Genomic DNA, 21481 nt, shown 5'->3' on the forward strand with positions numbered 1-21481 from the left:
TGCTTTGTTAGAGTTAAATAAATAATAAAACAAAACAGAGAGGTATTGAGTCATTCTACTTACATCATAAACTTGAGGACTTGTCAGGCAGCGGGCTATCAGGCCACACCAGCTGGGCAGAGTTGTGGTTAACGGAGGGCCACTGTGAGTGAGAATTGGCTTTAAATAACTTAAAGTAGTTAAGGAAAACAGATCAGTGCTTTAAAACCACTATTGAAAATAAAAAGAAAATTGCATATAAATGTGGTTCTGCTCAACAACCACTGGGAAAAAAATATCTGCATTTGTAAACAATAATGTAAAGACATCCTCCCCCAGTATTTTTCCTTGGATCCTTTTAGGCATAATTTCTTTACCTACACATGTACTGCAAGGGGAACTAGCTATCTTTCTTCTTAAAGTTTCAAGCAGTTGCAAACTTTCCAGCTCTCCAGGGCCAAAATGAGCAAGAGGAGGTCCAAGTGCTCTGCAAATGGGAACACTGTGTCAGGATTGCAAGCCAGAGGTAACAAAGTGACATACTTATACAGCTCCACAAGGTGATAAAGAAATACTGCTCATCCAGGGCCCTCAAAGCAATGCAGCCACTTTAACTGCTAGATGGTAGCTGAGGTACAGAGATGCAGCCAGGGATCTTTCTCTGGTAAGGCTTAAAGACATCTCAGCAGTGTATATATACATGCCACACAGTGTCTGAAAGGAAAACAGTACAGCAAGAACTATATAGGACAGAAGGAAAGCAATGCTACCTACATTGAGGAGGCACAGGGGTGGGAAAGGAAGGTGCCTTTACATCTCTTTTCATAGGTCTCCCCCCACATATTTGTTCACACTGGTGCTCCAGACTGATGATATGCCTGAGGAAGCGCTCAGGAGTCAAAGAAAGGTGTCCAGGCTACAGAGCAGCATGCTGATCTTAACTGGCAAAAGAACAGAGCTCAGGAGAGGAGTGCTATGAATTCCAAACATTCTCTGAAATGAGAAATACAGGACTTTGGGTTGTTGATGGCTTGCTGTTTTGATGTGGGTTTGTTTTTTGGTTTTTTTTTTGGGGGGGGGTGGTGGTGTTTGTTTGTTTATTTTTTCCAGTCAGTTTGATCATGCCGAGTGTAAAATATACATTGCAGATATTCTATTTACTTTCTTAAGCCTCTAAGCACAGATGTAATCAAGTCCATTTGTGAATATAATAGTTTCCCTGACCCTTTTGACAGATCAAGGTGGTAAGCTGAAAAAGTGGGTTAAAAAAAAAAAAAAAAAAAAAAAGAAAAAAGGATGTTTTAGCAGAAATATATCCTCCCCTTTAGCAGAGTTTGGCATTAGCATGTTTAGTCGAGCATATATCAGCATGATAACTGCAGAGTTATGTTTCCTTCTTCCCTCCTCTAGTGTAGTTACACCCAGTCCTGGAAAGAAAGAAGCTCTTGGCCCTTACACTAACCTACCAGCCTCCACACTGCTCTGTATGGAGGCATGCAGTGACTCAGCCATAGTAAAAGAAAACCAGTGAAAGACATCTGGTATGTCACAGTTGCAGTTTTCTTCATGTTTAACAATTGTGGGTGAATCCAGGGAACAGCCCATGACATTAAATGAACTCTGTATTCCACAGCGATGCAGTTCCTGGTTGTCCATCCACAGAGAGCTCTGCAGCCAGTAGCCAGCACTGGAGCACACTGCCAAGTGCATCTATTTGCATCTTTTTCAAGTAGAGTTCCCTTGCAAAAAGTGAATTTTGAGATAATCTGCCTTTCTACCCATAAACCAAGTAAATGCAACAGCAAAATATATGTTGACATTTAGCCGTGGGCACAGAGGTGGCAATTTTAAAGATCATTCCTTCTGTGAAATTTAAGCTGACCCAGCCCAGGATTATCTGAATACTCCCTGCAAGAGGAAGAGCACAAAGTTACCTCTAAGGTACAATAACACAGTTCTGCTTCTGGATGTCAGTTTCCTTGGCACAAACGGCACATAAACCTTCCCTAAAAATTGCTAGTCACCACTGAAAAAGCAAATATGTGATCAGCATCCTTAAGTTTCCGTGAAACAGCTCATGAAGCTGTGACTTTCACCTAGAACATTCTCCACCCCACTCTCCTGTCCTTACTACAGCTGCTGGCGACTGCACTTGTGCTAGCTCAGCTGAGGGGAACGCAGCATTGCCGCCTACTCTTTTTTTGTCAGTCACATCCCTTTTGTAAAGGCAGGGGAAGTCTGCTTCCTCCTTAACAAGACCAAAAAGCAGCAGTCAGCCACAGACAGAACTTTGTGCTCTTACCACAAAAGTTTTTGATGTTTAAGTTTTGGGGTTTTCTGTTTGTTGGGGTTTTTTGTTTTGTTTTATTAATAAAAACTTACCTTAATATACTTTGACACCAGCCACTACAACTCAAAAGGTTAACTTGAAACCACTAAAATACATGAGCATTTAACATACGCTTCCTTCTGGGCTTTTGCCCAATACTACTGTATCTGAAAGCATCGGTCACAAACAGATTTTATTCTGAACAGGCAAGTACTATTAAGATCTGAATGCTTTCAACACTGTACCTAGGATTCCCTGGGTGGGAGACATTGGTGCACAAGGCACAAAAGGAGACTACTCCAATCAGACCAGCAGTCTCATCAACCAGTGGCTAAGACCCCAGTATAAAGACTTCTCAGATGCAAGCTGCAGTGAGACTAAAACACTGTCACAGGTATTTACATATGTTCACATACTTCTAGGAATCAAGAGCTGGAATTTATTTGAATATCTGGATACAGGCAACTTGCCATGGCCACAGGATGATCTTTGTCATTTTCCACTAGCAGAATGTAAGTTGTTAAAGCAGGACATTCATATGACTATTTATATGATTAAGAATATATTAAATCTATTATTAAAAAGTGAAAGATGGGATAGCTACACAAAAATTGTTCCGAAGCTTAAACAAAGCGATCTAAATATCGTGATAACTTCATAAAGGTTGCACAGTACTATATATATGCAGGGACACACTCTGCTTCAACACTCAAAGGAAATTCTGGATATACTGAAGGGAATAAGCTGGATCACATGTAGATTTTTATTTCCAGAGCTTTCTATATCGGCAATGGGTTTCCAAAGAGAATTTCATCACAAAACCAGAAGGCTCTTCAAGAGCACTAAGTTGGGGCTTAGACACACACAATGAACTGAAAAACTTGTTTGTGCTATGAACATTAGTGAGGCTTAGTGGAACAAAACAGAGGATTTTAAATGGTTGTCTTTTAAATGGCTGTCTTATTTTTTAGGAAGGAACTTTGAGAATTGACTGGTTTCTGTCCTCCAGCAAGTGTGACATAGGATGCATCAGAGAAAGGTCCTTCTTCTGAATCAGTGAGTTTACACTTCACTTCTGTGCTTTGAACCTGTCAGATATTTGACCTTTCTCCTGTTTGACTCTCTCAAGTGCTTATGGCTACATACAGGTACATGGAAAAGAAAACTGAATATTTCATGCCTTGAAGCCAAGCTTTGTTTTCAAAAGGATACTTATGGTCAAAGCTATACCATAGCCTGAAGAGCCAAGCACTTTCCTGCTTTGTCCTGTTCCTTCTTTCAGAATCTAGGCCATCCTAAAAATAAGAAAAAAACCATATTCAATTATATCAGACAGAAAAAAAAAAACCAAATCACACATTCCAATCATTCAAGTTATAACACCCTGTCCAAAATAAGCCAAATTACTTGAATAGTGTACTTGAACTGCAGATGAAAGCTGTTTAAAGACATGCTTATAATTAGATGGTTACTTTCCCTAGAAATTACTGCAGAGAAGTAGGCCCTCTTCATTGCCCTCAAGTTACCTTAACAAGACATCTAATACAAATTTCCCCTGAGTCTAAAAGCTTATCACACCGTTAATGCAATAATGGGTACAGAAATAAGTCCCAAACTGACAAATAAGCCTCAAAGATGTCTCATCCCCATCCCCCTTCCCAAAAAAAATGAAGTGGAATAATCTAGACTGATCACTATTCATTGTTTAGTTGGCTGCCTTAATTCTAGCTCTGTTTCATGTTCTTTCCTTAAGCCTTTACATTTTGCTTCCCTGGAAGAACAAAGGAAGTTAGTGTACCTGACAGACCCTCAGGAACCTGATGAAATGTATCACACTTAAAAGAAATGTGCGTTAACAGGGAATCCATATGAAAATCACATTTGAGGAATGTCATGCAGATTTTGTAAGCTCAGATCAAGCTCAGAAGTCCTAACAGTGTTAAATATAATCCCTTCACTAGCAGTGCTGCAAGTCATTGCACCAGCTGGTCTGCAGCTGCATTTGTTTTTACTTTTGTTACTGTTTTGATTTTTTATTTGTTTTGGCCAGAGGCCAAAGTTAAGACCAGTTCAACAGATGAAGTAAAAATAATCTTCCAAATTACTGGAAAATATCAAACCAGGATTGTCCCATGTACTTCTGATCTGCAAAAAAATTCATGATCCGCCAAGAGTTAGAAAATTAATACATTTTCACACACCCCCCATCCCAAATGATGTATTTTCTTTAGTTGTGACATGCTGCTAATTTTGGCTTTGTGAAAGAAAGAGGAATCCAAAGGGAACAAATTAACAAACTCTATTAGGAATGCCATGCACAGCTAAAGAGGATAACAAATGGGTAAGTGCTTTATGTTTACAAGGGAAAAAAGCAACCCCGACACTGAATAAGAACAGAATACCAATGCTCTACTTCCTGTTAAAGCAATTCCCCCAAATACTGACAAGTTCAGTCTGAACTGGCCAAAGCCATCTTACCACGATACCAATTCCTAGCCTTAATTTTATGCAATAACTGTATAGTAATATGTGCTCTGAGTCTTGGTTTTCTGATTTCTTCCAGGCACATACAAAACCAAGTTCACCCTTTGGTACCCAAACCCACTGTTTAAGAATCTATTTTGTGGCTTCTACAAAAAAAAAAAGGCACGGAGATGTCTAATGCCATTTCAGCAATTAAAGAGATGCTTCCTGAGCAAGTAACTTTTATCTGTAGAACTTGTGACCAAAAGAAAAAAAAAGGGGTAGTAGGGGGAAAGCAGTAGAAACTGTCAATAAGAAAGCTGCTCTCAAATACAGCAAGTATCCTGTGCATGTATCTGTGACCAGCTTGAACATCAGCATCGTACAATTTGAGGTTCACAAAGCCGAGTTCACAGACTTGCACCCTAAGCAGACTCTGAATCCCAAGTCATTTGCCTTTCCTGTCATTCACTTTCCTCTAGCAGGTTTCTCCACAAGCAATCAGTTATGCTGCTCAACAATTATTGTCAAGCAGTACTCTGGGAGAGTGGAAAATAAGGTCTGGACAAAGGAAGCGCCTGGGAAATACTGGGCTGTTTTTTCCCCACTTCTGTGAATTCACTCAGTTTTAAAATGGAGTAAGCTTTGAACAACCTTCTTTCAATAGTCTTATTTGCCAATAACATATTGCAGGGGAAAAGTCAATTGTTATGTTGTTACTCATGCACAGAAAAGTGCACTAAAGATTTGCTGAATATAGATAACAATTTTCTAATGCTCCTTTTGTATCATACAGCAAAATGATACAGATGGCTCATGGTACAGTATACATGAGCTGAGATGTAACAGTTTTGATTCTAGATTTATGCTGTAGCATGTTAAAAGCAAGCATAGGGAGGGGGGGAGAGGAAAGCAAATTCTTAGAGTGTATTAGTAGATTTGGGAACAGTTTTGATGCCTTATATGTACTTATACACAATCATTTTAACACTGCTGCATTACACTCAATGCCACAGAACATTTTCTAGGGGGCATTACTTGAATACTATACAGTAAAAAGCATTACTGACTTGCCAGCTAAGAGAGAAATGTTTTATCTATGCACATAGCTCCTACAGTTCTTTATTGTCTTAGTTATGAAATAAGACCAGTGTAATAGACAAATAATATAATTACTTACTCCTTGTAAGACTTGAAAGCTGTCATTAGTAGGTGGAGGATCCTGATCTGGGTCAACCCCAACCCTAAAGAAACATTAGGAAAACAAAGCAAGTGGTATTACTGAGGGTTACAAATGCTTTAAGTTTGGCAGAATGCATTTTTAAAGCACTTTAAGCACCCAGCAAAGCCGCATTCAAGGAAGTTATAAGAATAGTTTGAGGAAGAGCTGTCTGTTATTGTCCTGCAGTTACACAGCCATAAACAGAATACTTTTACACTCAAGTAGCAGCTGCCTCTAGACAACAGCTTTAACTCCATCTCTGCATCAATGTCAACTGCTTACCTTTGTTGTCAGTTCTTAGGACACTAGCAAACACTATTTTTGGCTCAAAAGATGAACTGTGGGCGACATGCTCTTCAGTGGAGAATATCCCTCATGTCCAGCAGCAAGAAACCAGAGACTGAAGATAAGCCAAACCTCAGTATTTGACATGGCAAGTAACTTTTGCAACCAGGGAGGCCCAAGAATGGCTCAAATACATGATTTTTTGTTTTAAATAAAGTCACACACTCCAAGTTCTAATGCATTGTATGAAAAAACAGTTCTTTTTTTTTTTTTTTTAAACAAAGACTCAATCTTAATTGCTGCAAGTTTTATTCACCAAACACAACATGCCCACAGTGAATTTAGAACAGGCCTGTCTGTTCCAGCCACCCACCTGAGTGAGGGAGGGTCTGTATAATGAGATGGTGGATGATAACAGAATGTTAATAGGAGGCTGTAGGCTCACTTTTGCATAGCTATTGACTATCTTATTACCGTACCATCCTTTCACATGGTGCTCCTATCCAAGATGAGTACATAATCCTTGCAATTATGTTCTGGTTGTTCTGGTCTGTTTTAGGGGTAACTATTTGTTAAGACCAGACTTGTCTAGTTTTAAACTCTCTTCATGCCTGAATCTCTGTACTTTGTTATATCACTTCAAATACTAGGTAAGATTGTCAGTCTCAAATGTGCTATGTTTCAGTCCTGCCACGTTGCGTAACAAGTGTAGGAAAATGCAGGCAACAGCAAAAAAAACATTGTCTGAAATAGCTAACTTCTTCATTTTCCCTCTCTTGGAAGAGACTGAGACGGTTCAGTGCAATTTCTTTGTTACTTAGACTTTGTGTCAGCTATTTCTTGTTTATGCAACATCCCTGAAGATCACCAGAAACAATTGGAACCTTGCTTGTAAGAACATATAATTTGTGTGTCCCAGGGACACATGCTTGCATAAGGCAAGCAGTAACACAAACACAGTTTACCTTCAGGCACAGAAGATGGCATGGATTAAAATAAAAGGGAACACCTTCAAAGAACTTCTAGCAGTGCTTTCTAATAGAACATATAGAGTCATCTTAACCCTTAGGCACATTTGACCTGGCAATTCATTGGCACTGACCAGGCTCAAGACAAAGAACCTTCACCAGAACACTGGACTGAGATTGGGTATTGGATTGTAACATATGTTAAAATAGACCACCGCACACAAAAGCTCTGAAAGGTTACAAGGGACCACTTAGGTTATCACAAGTGGTGAAGATACAGCAAGAAGGGTTTTCTGCAATCAAACTAGCTACCTACTGAAGCCTCGTGCAGAAAGCTGAGTAGCAACATCAGGAAACTCCCCAGGTATGGCAATATATATGATTGCACATTCCTTTATAAATACACATAAAAGAAAAAAGATCTGTGGGTTTCCAAACTCCAGCTGGGGAAGTTCATTACACCATACACAGCAATGATGCTCACGTTAATCCTGCAGTTGGGAATGTGAACAGGGAGTTCAAGAAGGTTGTTCCAGAAGATGAACATAGCTTGCATTCCTGAAATAGTTTTAGCTCACTGGGCTAGCCATTCACTTCACAGTATATTAGAAAATCAAACAGTTCAAAATATCTCTGTTTTTACTTGACTTACAAGATTGTGTATTTGCTTTGGAGAGTTTAACTGCCCTTAGGCATAGAAAGAGGGCTTAGTGGTAAACTAAAGCTGGATGACCATACTGTTGAGTGAAAAGTCATAGGACACCACAGGCCAGGTGTTTGGGGTTCACTGTTGTGCTGAAGAGGAAATGTGAGTTTTTCTATAACAACATGGTTCAGGTTTTAGAAGAAGAAATTTTACTACAATCTTACTCCAGGCATTTCTTTTAATGTTGAAATGGTATGTTGACAGAGGCTTGTCCTTTTTAAGTTTGTGGGGGTTTTCCCCCAAAGTTATTCATCAGGTAAATTTATATTTTGGGTATTTCTAATTGATTTTTTTTTTCAGTTCATGTTTCAAAGTATGTTCCTCAGTTCACAGATTAACACAACATATCTTGAATTCCCACAACTACTTTTGGTATCTTTCAGCTGGTACACTGTCTCTCTTACTTTCTACTCTAGCATGAAATGCATTGTAAGACTTTTTTTTTTTTGGTAGCAAGTCTACCTGTTTAAATTTCAAGGCACATAAGCCCTCATACCATGACAAGCATCACAACTTTGCAGGCCCTGCCCCCAGATTTCTAAGTCTCATCTTCATCACCTGAAACAAAACAACACCAAAAAAAATCATTCAAGTCTCTCCCAAGCTCCTTTACTGTAAAAAGAACCATAGAAAACATTTAATAACTTCATCCTTAGTTAGCTACTTACATAATTAAAAGTACAAGTAAAGCTGGTACATGTATGTATATCTTCAATATTGATTTTTTTTTTTGCTGGTGGTTTAAAAAGAAGTCCATCTCACATCCTTAAGTACATTTTAAAAGCTCCCTGTAACTTGAATGTTCTGTAAATGCTGCTATCAGTTCTCATTTATATAAACATTTTTTTTAAATCAGGATAAATTGTTACAGAACTGATTTATACAGATCTTCTCTCAGAGACCAGTGACACAAAGCCTTGCTAATGACTGTGTTTTGTTCAAATTCCCTAGCAGAAAGGCAGGTGGGTAAGCTCTGGTTGGAAACAATGTTTTGTTGGAGGCACAGTCTGTGACGGGGAGTGAGGGGCATGTCAGCTGCAGAACAGCCAATGCCAGGGTACTGCAGGTCCCAGCAAGCATCTTTGCTTTACCCAGCACCCTTTCTGAAAGCCCACTGCAGCAGCTGTGTATAAGAGCATTGCCTGAGTGTGTACAACAGCAATTCAAATGAAGAACACAAGCAGTCTTCCAGCTGTAACAATGCATACGTATCCCAAAACTGGTGAAAAATGCATCTCCACCCCCCTCCCCACCCAATTTGCCTGAGTTTGGTATTTGATAGATACCTTAATAGTACACACAACTATTATATAGTTCAGTCACCTTTATTTCTGCCTTGGAAAGTTTATTACAATCTGTAGGCGTATGCATACTACAGTAACAATTTAACCAATTTCTTCACTCCTCCATTTTTTTCTCTTCACTTCTAGGCATAAAAGGCTTGTCACACTTCAAGAGCCCTGTAATAGCAAAGGGGCTATCACTGAGCTCCTAATGCCCAGTACCAAAGCACTACATTTCTGCTAAATTTCTCAGTCATCCTTCTACAGCTAGAACTCCAGAAGAGCAGTCACTGAGATTTGATCTCTCAAATGCTAAACCTATGTACAATTCAGTAATTTAAACAGTGTGGTAGAAAATGGCTGACAAAACGTGGAATGCAAAGTAGAAACAAAATGCGTGGAAAGGAATGGGGGGGAGGGGGTAAGTAAAGGCAGAATTACTATGTCATTTTTAAGTGGCTGAAACTGGTTCTTCTGATACTACATAAACCTTTCCAAGGCCCTGCAACACAGATGACAAGTTACCAAAATACCAGGCTTTATTACATTTTAGCATGTGTAATTACTGTGGCAACAGCCAAGAATGCTGTAATTGATAACAGTTCTCAGACTCTCTGTTTAAGCTAATGCACTGCATCTCTGGCAATCACACAGCTTCACTGGGAACTTTCAAGTATGACAGGATACTTGGAAAACCTAATATTGGGCAATCCCAAAGCGTTTTGTTTACATAAATGTGCTATGCATACACACACACATATGATGACATATTTCCATATACATTCTATTCAGGGATATATTTTGTTATCTGGTGGGGGCAGGGTGTTGTGATTTTTTTTTTCCTCTCTCTGTATCCACGTGTTAATTCTAGAAGCCACCAACCAGAGAAGACTACAAGTCTGGTTTTTTCTCACTTCTTCTTAACATCTTCCTGTAAAGCAATGTGGTAACCCTATTTTTCAAAAAAGCACATCCCCAAGGAGGCCGGGGTAAATCATCTGTGCAGTTCCTTCCAACCTGAACAGTTGTACAAAATGACCCTAAGAAATGCTTAAGAATATCTGTGTGATTAAGGATCACATCCATGATTTCTCAGCTGTCAAGTCTTTCCAGGCCAGTGGTGCTAGTTTGCTTCATTCATTGCCCATACACAAAGTTAAAGGTTGTAGTGTTTTGGGGGAGGTTTTTTTAAGCTAAAGCCTGGAGAAGAGGAGACTCAGGGGTGACCTTATCACTCTCTACAACTACCTGAAGGGAGGTTGTAGACACGTGGATGATGGTCTCTTCTCCCAGGCAACCAGTACCAGAACAAGAGGACACAGTCTCAGGCTGCGCCAGGGGAGGTTTAGGTTGGATGTTAGGAAGAAGTTCTATACAGAGAGAGTGATTGCCCATTGGAATGGGCTGCCTGGGGAGGTGGTGGAGTCACCATCATTGGAGGTTTTCAGGAGGAGACTTGATGGGGTGTTTGGTGCCATGGATTAGTTGTTTAGGTGGGTTGCATTGCTTGAAGGGTTGGACGCGATGATCTTGAAGGTCTCTTCCAACCTGGTTTATTCTATTCTATTCTAATTATGAGCCACACTTTCCCAGCTTAGAATAGACTCATAATTGAGGAATATTTACGGCACTGCAGAAAAGGAGAAGCAGTAGCAGCATGCCATAGTAGAGAAAGAAAGCAGATGCTTGGTGTTATAAAGATGAAGAAAGCCAAGCACTGGGTTAGTTTGGTATCAAGGAAAGCACAGTGTCACCTGAAATACAGCCAGCGGCTTTCACTCATCTCTTCCACCGATGGAACATGGTCACCAACTCTGGTACAGTACAAGAATGCAATGTGAGTAACAAAATGCTCATGAGATGGTAGCTTTACACAGCTCCTTAGCAAAACAATGCAGACCAAGAACAACAAAAAACCACAAAAACAAAACAGCAAACACAAAAATACCTACCCAATCAAAAAAGACAAAGCAGACAAAAATAAGAATGGCAGAACAATGACAGAGTGACAAAAATCATCAAAATTAACAGCAGCAGCACTTTACAATTTAGATATCTAGAAACAGTCATCATACATTCAGATTCAGGCTGGCAAAGCACCTGTATTCATGACAGGCTACCTCCCCCAGACAATTAAATTCAATAGCTCTCAAGAAAGCTGCTACAGACAGAGCTGACCTAAGACAATTCCTACTACTTTGAACCTGCACGTGGTATAAAAGAGAAAAAGCCATTAGAGAAAATAACCACAGAAAGCTACACATAAATGGAAGAGGCCACCAATGCTGCCCAGTTTCAGAGCAGTCCAAAACAACTGGCAACACATACTAAATCATCAGTTTAACAAATGATTGACTATCAGTGTTTAACATCATTAAGCTCCAGTCACAGCAGAGTGTTTGTACTCCTTGCTTGGCCTTTTTCAGTTGTAGTTAAAAAATAAAAGAAACACGTGGGAAAGCATGTTTGGTTTCTAATAGTTTCCACATCAATTCCTTATCAGCTTGTGGTTGGTTTATTCCTCCCAGTTTTCTATGAGGGCATGCTACATAAACTGTATATTCCTCACATGAAATAAAAGCCCAGATGATCAGAAATCCACAGAGGCCTCACTTTTCAAAGAGCAGGTGTATGTGCCCTGACTGTAGGCTGACATCTTGACAAACCAAATATTTAAGACTACAGCTTGTGATAAAAAGAACAGGCACTCATCTAATCCTTGAAGGCTGAGACAAGTATCAGACTTGCGACAGATCTGTTTTGGATTCCTGATTCAACAGCTCTTCTCCCATACTGACATACACCCCCGGTCAGAGCACCCTGCTCTGAAAGGGCAACATGGGGATGGCTCTGCATATGCAGCAAAAACTAAAATTAAGAACTGCCCAATAGCTTCCCTTCTATGACTTTTTTCTCTTTGCTGTATCATTGCCAAGTTAGTATATTGAAGTTTTTCCAGATGTCTCTAATGAGTACAGCATTTTTGGAAATTTTTAGCTATTTTGGAAGAGTTCAACTGGTTCTCAGAAGATGCCAGAGAAAGAGGAGATTTCCCACCACCACATTCTTTAATAAAATAAAAGCTGATTGCTAGAAAAAGTTGAAAAGTTGTTTCAGGTTGGTTTCAGGGTGCCTTTGAGTATTTCTTTACCTAACCTAACCAAGATAATGATTCCTGAAATTGCCTGCTGTGGCTTGGCAGTTAAACCCATATAATTTATGTGGTCTAGATATATCTCAACCCAGTTCCTTCAGGGTCAGGGCCTTCCCAACATTTTTTCTCTCTAGTGTGAATCACTATGTTTCAGAGCACAAGAATAGAGATGAGGAAGCACCTTCCATGCTTACTTCCAGACATCCAAAAGAGGAGACGACACTCTTTCCTACTATGGGAAAGAAGCAGAGGGGTGAGGCTGGAGGTTCAGAGTCTGCATTTAAGAGATTTACAACTGCTGATGAGAAACTAGAGACTGGGAAAGGAGAAGTAAGAAGACAGAAGAAACTAGACAGGGAAAGATGACCGGAAATGCAGAAAGAGATGGTTAAAGGAAAAAGCCCACAACAGAGGGAAAAGCACAGCACCCATGTCTGTGCTCCTGCCCTTCAAAGGCAGCAACTAGAAGGCAGTGAAGGATTATAGAATAATGGAAAGAGACTGAAAACCAGAAGGATGTTACCTCCTGCTAGACATCCCTCACTCCAGATCAGAATGTTACACAAGGCTGGATTACCAGTATCAACACTTGCTTCCTGCCATTGCAGCACACTGAGGCATGGCATTCAAGAAATGCACATTTTATAGCTGGACCACCCTGGATAAAAGAGTATAACCTGAGACTGCCACTTAAGCTGTCAGTTTTGTAACCACCCCAGATAGTTAGGTAGCACACAGAGCAGCTGTGTCAGAATTAGTGTTTCCCAATATCTCATTCAGTTTGCTCACTTAAATGAAAAAAACAAACCAAACAACCCAACCAAACCAAAACCAAACCCCCAAGAAACAAGAGCCCCACAAACCAAACCAAACCCATGCACACACAACCCACTTAAAAACATTGCATTTGCAAAGTCAGGCAAAAGGCAGTAAATATCTAAACTGACTTGAGCTGTGCAACCTTTCGTTTTTATGGTAGAAATATCTTCAAGTATTTTAAGATTAAATGCTTTAAAATTCACAAAAATGTTGCTAAGTATAGCTGAAATTACTTAATGAAAATAAACATGAACTTCCTTATTTGAGGCAGATTATAAAGAAGAGGAAGGCATTAACCTCTGTGTTGCTTCATTCAACATGAAAAAAGCCAGGTCAATAATCTCTAATGAAAAAAATGGGGGGAAAAATTAAAATATGAATGTTAGGAGTTCCCTTTTTTCCTGTGACATATAACTGAAGTCAGTCAGCTACTTTTCTGAAAAGAGGAACTTTGCCATTAGTTTTGATTTACAGGACTCCCGAGTTAGCTGAAACCTCAAGCAAGAAATTGTTTCTCTGTTTTAGTCTCAAAGAATGAGACTATATTTTAATATCCAAGTCATGCTTTAGTTTCCAGCAGTAAACTAAATTAAGCCTGCCACAAACCATGGGTCCTCTGCTGATCAGTAGACCCTGGTACACTGGTATCATATCCTAGCTGGAAAGACACATGCTCTTCCAAATACTTGAGACATTCAGAACAGAAAAAGGTGAAACAGAAAACATTTTGCTTATTTTCCTCCTTACACTGCTTTTTACTTTACAAAAAATGAGCTTTAATGTTAGTCTACTTTTAATATAGTAGGAGAGAAGGGACTACTAGAAGGAATAAAGCATGCATCACAATTACCATGTAATTAATGGTGCAGCCAGAAGTATGTGCCTCTGCCTTGAGCCACAGCAAAGCAACTCTGAATCCTTACGTGGGTATTGCCCCATGTGTGCATGAAACTGCCTCCTCATGAACATATTGGTATCAAGCCAGGCTGGAAGCCTAGACTGGAGTTAGCACTCTGATACTGTTCTATGTAAATTGTGCAGGCACAACCTTAAGTAAGAAGCTTTGGTGTCGATATCTGTCTTAGCTCCTCTCACTTGCCCAGTTCAGTTCCTACGGAAGTTCAGCCCATCACAGATCATGGGAACTACTGAAGGGGGCATCCTGTGGGGATGGGGAAACCCCATTGATGGGCAGACCAGTACCCACAGGACTACAGAAACACCACACTGCCACACAATGGCCAGGCAAGCTAAACCAGGCTGAAAGGTCAGTCAGCTTGGTTGACTCTTTGTTAAAGCAGGTTCTTCTCTTGTGCTCACCTGCACACTGCAGAAAGGCCAACTGCTTCATGAGGACTTGGTAATGGCTAAACAGATTTCCATCTTTTCTTCAAGAGAAGCCAAAATCCACCAGGATACAAGTGTGAGCCAGCAGAGCTGGACAAAGTCCACACAAATCCCGACATTGAAATCCAATACACAAACAGCATTAGTTTCCTATGTGCCTCCACTTAATCTAGGAAGTAAATAACTTTTTATCTTTTATCATCTTTTATGTTAAATAATCCTGTACAAGAGCACTACGTATTTCCAGCCTCTTGCAGACTAACCTAATGGGCAAGTGCCAAGGCTCAAGCATCCCAGGCGACCCCAGAGAAGTTACCTACTGCACAGCCTCAGGACTGCATCAGCACTATACACTGCTGCTGAGCAAGGGCATTGGGACAACACATCATCTTCATCTCCTCCTGCCTACCCCTTCCACTGGGGAGAAAAGGATAGAAAAGAGAAAAGCAACATACTTCTAAAATTCAGCTGAAAATTAATTTGTTTCATTCCTAAGTCTGTAAGGTCAGACAGGATTTCTTGCTTTTCAGCATCAAGGGCTATGTCACAGAGGATGCCTTACCACCGAGTTTCTCATTCTCCATCAGTTGAGCACAGCTGCCACCTCCTGGCACTAATCTTATTTCATGTGGTCGCTAAAAGTGCAGTCTCCATCATTACTAGAGAAGCACACATTCAGGCAGCTGTAGGCAGGCCCATGGAGTTCTCTAGAGTCCTTCTTATGCAGAGTTCCTTTCTTTACATATCTTTCCCTTAACATGGAAATTTACCATGTATTCACATTGACAATTAAAATTACTACTTACTAGCATGAATGGTACATCTCACCAAAAAAAAGTAGCTAAACACTAAAAACTACAGTTCAGCCAACTGCCTTTTGGCAGCTACTCCTCTGGGAATAGTATCAGAGCCTTTCCAGCTGTTCTGCCTTGCTGCCCACATGAACGATTTTTCAAGCCTACTTGAAGGGCAAGCCTGGAATGGATACAGTGTTAGCCCTTTCTCCCTTCAGGAGCAATTCAGCAGCCAAGTTCATAGAGTCTTTTTGCTAAACCAAATTACACCTTTAGCAGGACTAAGTGCTTATTTTTGGATGCTTGCACAAGCTGCTTCCTGAGCATGGGAAAATTAAAACAAAAAAGACAGCCAAACAAACCAAAACCACCACCAAACCCAAACAACCAAAACCCTACAGTGTGCTGCCTCGCAGCTATTTCCCAGTTGGCCAAGAGCTAAGCTGTGATACTGTAATAGCACAACTGCACTGGAATTGGATTCGTGGATGACTTCACACCAGGTGTTGCATTACCTGTTAGTGACATGACAGTCAAAGAGCCTGACCACACAGTGGTGACACTTGTTTCTAGCCAAACATCTGAAAATTGCATTTAAAGATAGTTTTAAAGGACAGAAATGGATTCATTTGGCACCAAACTCAGGAAAGCACCATTTCCCAGTGTTTGCTGTTAGTCAGAGCTGTGTGACCATTTTAGGCTGTGCCTTTAAGAAAGGGACAGTGCTGGAACACTGGCTGAATATTTTGAAAACATTCAGATATTCTAAACGAATTTCATTGGTAGAATGCAACTTTAAGTTTTAGTTCAGTTTGAGCCTGTCTCTGTTCCAGTCTGTTCTGCCTTTCCAGCCTGTCTACTTCTGAGCAACTAGCCAGAGCTGACCTTGGATAGCAGGTAAGAGGATTAATCCTTGCATGAGCTTTGAAGCCTAACAAAATTTCATCCTTATTAATTACCTTTTCTCTCTCTCTAACCCTTTTTGGAAACAAGGGAGGTAGGGGGAGAGAGGGGGTACAGGGTGGGAACCCTCCTCTGTCCAGAGGAGGGAGTTTTGTTCTGTATTACTTTTTCTTTGCTGTATATTTCTGTCTATATTGTAAGTACTGTATATTGTGTATATATCCATTTGCATTTCATCCAGCTTGTAAATATAGCTTTGCTCCTCCGACTGAGCTAGCTGTGGTTTCTTTCTTTGTAGGGGAGGGAGAACTGAACCCTCTCTCACCACTACAAGCTGAAATACTGTAAATCACTGATGAAATGTCTGCCTTTTGCTACCTTCAGTAAGAAGGGTTCACAAGCATTTCTGGGTGTCTCTTTGTTACTTCCCCCGCACCGTTGTCTACCCAGAAAGCACCTGCTGCCAATTGTTACAAGCAGTCCACTCACATTTTCCAAAAGCAGCATTAGTCTCTAAGAATCAGCAGTTCTTCCAAAGACTGAAACTGTTTTTACATTTGTTTCTCCTATCATCCTACAAGTTAATGTGACAGAAATTCTGGTTAGTATAATTAGAAAGCAAGACAAAGCAAGCTTTCAAGTGTCAGGGATCACAAATTATTTTTATTTGAAAAACACACTGTAGTGTTTGTACAACATGTACTGTTTCAATTCCACTCTATCTACCTTTGCCCCTCCCAACTGCCAAAACCTTCACAGAATGATAACATGTGGTCTTTAACAATGATTGATTCTGTGGACAAGTATCCTCAAACATGACTGTACTTGCAGCCCACAAGTAGTGAGTCTTGGCCAGGATATGCAAATACCTATAATCATGCTACTTACCATTTTCACAGGTTCCTTCAAAACAGAAGGAAACACACCAAGACAACCAGCAGGATCTCAGTTATCCCAGTTGTTTAGGTAACATCAGGTTTGTTTGGAGAGATGGGTAAAGTGCATGCAGTTCAGTGTAACCCACTAAAGACTCCATTTAACTTAAAAAAGTGTAACAGAACCATTATCAAGAGCCAAAGAACAGAAAAATGTTTTCATATAATAGGAAGAGAAGTTTATATAGAACTAGAGAGTTTGATTCTTTCTTTTCAATATGCAGGCTGCTGTATTAGACAACGCTATTCAATATCGCAACTGGGCTGAAAAGGACCACTAGAAAGCTGTACACTGATTCCTAGCAGCATCAGTATACTTTCTTCCCCAGCCTGCACTAGCACCTTCCTCCATAAAATGTTATGTTCTAAATACCTGAACACCTTTAGCAAGCAACAAACAAGTTCTATAGGATTGTGCTTGATTAGCAGAGCTGCCACTTAAAAAGTGACATTTCTGCACCATACAGCTGCACACTAACCTGATGTTCAGCCATGACAGCATGGGAGTTGTACCTCCCCCGACGATCCACACAGTGAAAAAGACAATGAGGAGAGTTGTTGAGAACATCATTTGATGTGAGTAGGTAGCAGTATCTCGTATCGCCAGAGCAAACGCCATGGCTCCCCTGAGACCTATGCAAAAGAATGAAACAGCAGAGCTTCAGAAGTGAAACTGCACTTGATTTTGTAACACGCATGTTTCCTTGCTCCATCCCTGCACACAGGCACAAAGTGACAGAAAGTACTGGGCTGCAGCAAATTTTGATTTCCTCCTTTTTGATTATACCTTTGGATTCAAATGCACTGAATTAAAATAACCCCCCACATTTTCCCAGTTGATTCTGTAACTGAAGCATGTATTTTTGACATGAAATTGTTATCATCTGAAAAAAAAATAATAAAATGGTCTAGTTAGTAACATGTTCACAGGCAGACTTTATTCCCTTCCTTCCCTGCTCTTGACTATAAAACTCCATTACTAAAGACAAGCCATCTGCAGGTGGGAGAAATCACAAAACCATGGGATGATCAAGGTTGGAAGGGACTGCTGGAGAACATCTAATTCAATCTTCCTCCTACAGAGGTACACCTAGATCAGGTTGCCAAGAATGCAGTTGGAACTCAGGAACCTACTCAAGCAGGATAACCTAGATAAATTGCCCAGGACAGCATCAGATGGCTTTAGAAAATCCCTAAGGAAGGAGATGACACAACCCCTCTAGGAACCCTCTGCCAGTGCTTGGACAAAGTAAGAAAGTGTTCCTGAAGTCTGGAGGGGACCTCCTGTGTTTCAGCTTGTACCCACTGTCTCTCATCCTGTCACTGGACTCTACTGGAAACAATCTGTCTTCTTATTTACATCCTCTTGTGTATAGAGGCACCCTTAGCACTTCTTGAAGATGCACACATTTAGACACAAATAGAGACTCCATGCTTTGCTTTAAATGACACACTTAAACACTTTACCTACCTCATAATTTTTGTCACACAGGTAAGTCAAACACTTTGCTTTCTCCATCTAAGGGGGAGAGGGTACCCATGAATACACCTCAATTTTCCCAACAGCTATCTGTGTCTGAACAGCACATACACAATCTCAGCTACAAATAGCCTTCTGGGAGGATACATCCCAACTTCCCCATCCCTTTCAGACACACTTCAAATAAAAATGCTCCATTCCCAACACGAGGTGACTAAGTGCTGCTAGCAGCTGGCATTCCAAGACATGACTCTTCCCACATGTGACATTTTCTGTAGAGGTTGAAAGACACACCATGACATGTTGCAACAATCTCTAAGTCTTCTATTCAGGAAGAATGGATGTGGATTATAAAAGCAGAAGGCAGTACTACAATATGCTTATGATTTATTTTCTTTAACAAAACCAAACACAAACAAACAAAAGGCCCTGTTTTACAAAAGGCCTTTTTTTTTTTTTGCTTGATGAGACATTTTTGCTTTTACCTGAAAACATCATCATGTGTTGAAAGTTCCAGCTGATCTTATGCCTTCTGCCCAGATTCAGCAAGAAGGACAAAGGGTAGATATGTGCAGCTCTACCCAAAAAGATAGCAATCTGTTCACAGCTGAGGGTTAAGGATTTCACTTTCCTGAGCTAAGGAAGGTAACTGTCTCTAATATGAAGTTTCTGGTCCAGTGAGAGGTTTACATGATATCAAGTGTTCTTGTAATCTCTGTCTATAAAGAATACTTTCACCAATCATATGCATGCAGGACTCATTACAACAAAGCAAGTATTAACTGATATAACTAAGTATTTTTAATGCACAGTGAAATTATACCTAGCATTAAAATTGCCAGTTGTACACATGATAAAAATTCAGACTTTAAACAACTATCATGACCTCCACTCACTTGTATCGTTCAGATCAACAGAAATGCAGTTGTATGTACAGAAGGAAAACCAACAAAAGACAAGCAAGTGGCCACTCCATCAAAGCTCCTTCAGAGGCAAAATCTCCTACTGGCTGGCAAGCACTTAAGAGTACAGAGTTACTGAGATGAAAATAAAAAAAAACCCCACACAACTTCTCAGTAATAAAATGAAATTTAAAAACATTAGTAAAAAAGTCATGACAGTAGATGGTAAGCTGCTTCTTGCCCTTACTGTAGTGCAAAACACCCACTGAAGAAGCAGAAAGCTAAATACACCTTCCACTATCTAGGAACACTTTGGAACAAGCTACAGTGATGTGCTGAAATCCTATAAACCACCAATACAAGCAGAAGTCCACTAAACATGAATCATTTACTGCTGAGATGACAACATTAGAGGTATGGAACTGTTCTCTTATTGAAAAGAAATTAAACCATGTAATACCCCTAGATACCACTGGGTTATTGCCATAGCTAACACAAAGCAATACTGTCTGCAGGAAATAACATTTCTAGGAAAATAAGACTGTATGAGGTTCAACAAGGTCAAGTGCCAGGTCCACAACCCCATGCAGCGCTACAGGCTTGGGGCAGAGCAGCTAGAAACACGCCCAGCATAAAAGGACCTGAGGGTGCTGTTTGACAGCTACCTGAATGAGCCAGCAGGGTGCCCAAGTGGCCAAGGCCAACAGCATCCTGGCCTGTATCAGGAACAGTGTGGCCAGCAGTAGGAAAGAAGCAATCGTTCCCTTGTATTAAGCACTGGTGAGGCTGTACCTTGAATCCTGTCTCAAATTTTGGGCCACTCACTACAAGTTGCTAGACCATATCTAGAGAAGGTCAACAAAGCTGGTGAAGGGTCTCAAGAGGGGACTGGACGTGGCACTTGGTGCCATGGTCTAGTCATGGGGTCTGTGGTGGCAGGTTGGACTTGATGATCTTTGAGGTCTCTTCCAACCTTGGTGATTCTGTGATTCTGTGTAACTAATCTTTTAAATACTGTCTGAGGGAACTGGGATTGTTTAGTCTAGAGAAGGCAAGGCTGAGGGGAGACTTCATTGCTCTGTACAACTACCTGAAAGAGGGTTGTAGTAAGGTGGGTGTTGGTCTTTTCTCCCTTCTATCAAGTGATAGAGCAAGAGGAAATGGCCTCAGACTGCATGTGGGGAGGTTTACATTGCATATTGAAAAAAGTTTCTTCCCTGAAAGAGTAGTCAGGCATTGAAATGGCCTGCCCAGGGAGCAGACCTACAGGTCTTCAAACAACGTGTAGACATGGCACTTTGGGACACATTTAGCATCCATGGTGTTGTCAGGTCAATGATTTGCCTTGATGATCTTAGAGGTCTTATCCAACAAAAGAAAAATAATGATTCTATGATAAAAGAAGTATGCTCTGGATTAGGACGTTTTTATATGTTCTTTCACTAGGTTTTATCTCCATTGCCAAAAGCACTACCCCTGCAGCAGGCAGAGAGAAATACAGGCTGGAAATCTAGTTCCCATTTATTTTCAAGCAGCCAGAATTTGTGAGTTAGAATAAACGAGGTTGGAAGAGACCTTCAAGATCATCATGTCCAACCTATCATCCAACACCACCTAATCAACTAACCCTTGTAAGCAAGCACCCTGTCAAGTCTCCTCCTGAACACCTCCAGTGATGGCAACTCCACCACCTCCCCGGGCAGCCCATTGCAATGGGCAATCACTCTCTCTGTGTAAAACTTCCTCCTGACCTCCAGCCTGAACCTCCCCTGGTGCAGCCTGAGACTGTGTCCTCTTGTTCTGGTGCTGGCTGCCTGGGAGAAGAGACCAACCTCTGCCTGTCTACAACCCCCCTTCAGGTAGTTGTAGACAGCAATAAGGTCACCCCTGAGTCTCCTCTTCTCCAGGCTAA

General features: G+C 40.6%; 1 protein-coding gene across 2 annotated transcripts in view; it reads right to left on the bottom strand.

Annotated features, from left to right (window-relative positions):
• Positions 1-21481, bottom strand: part of SLC9A7 (solute carrier family 9 member A7) — an 80478-nt gene that overhangs the window by 9986 nt on the left and 49011 nt on the right. The window contains exons 11-16 of one of the 2 annotated variants that reach the window (XM_068140966.1): positions 19153-19264; positions 17667-17820; positions 10990-11049; positions 5952-6015; positions 3521-3603; positions 64-169 (exon numbers count right to left, since the gene is read on the bottom strand). In XM_068140966.1, coding sequence (XP_067997067.1) covers positions 64-169; positions 3521-3603; positions 5952-6015; positions 10990-11049; positions 17667-17820; positions 19153-19264 — 579 coding nt within the window. The remainder of the gene's footprint in view (positions 1-63; positions 170-3520; positions 3604-5951; positions 6016-10989; positions 11050-17666; positions 17821-19152; positions 19265-21481) is intronic. The other variant, XM_068140974.1, reaches the window with a different exon arrangement.

The sequence above is a fragment of the Melanerpes formicivorus genome, unplaced genomic scaffold (assembly GCF_026170545.1).
Source record: "Melanerpes formicivorus ecotype bairdi unplaced genomic scaffold, bMelFor1.0.p_v2 SCAF_1, whole genome shotgun sequence".
NCBI classification, from domain to species: domain Eukaryota; kingdom Metazoa; phylum Chordata; class Aves; order Piciformes; family Picidae; genus Melanerpes; species Melanerpes formicivorus.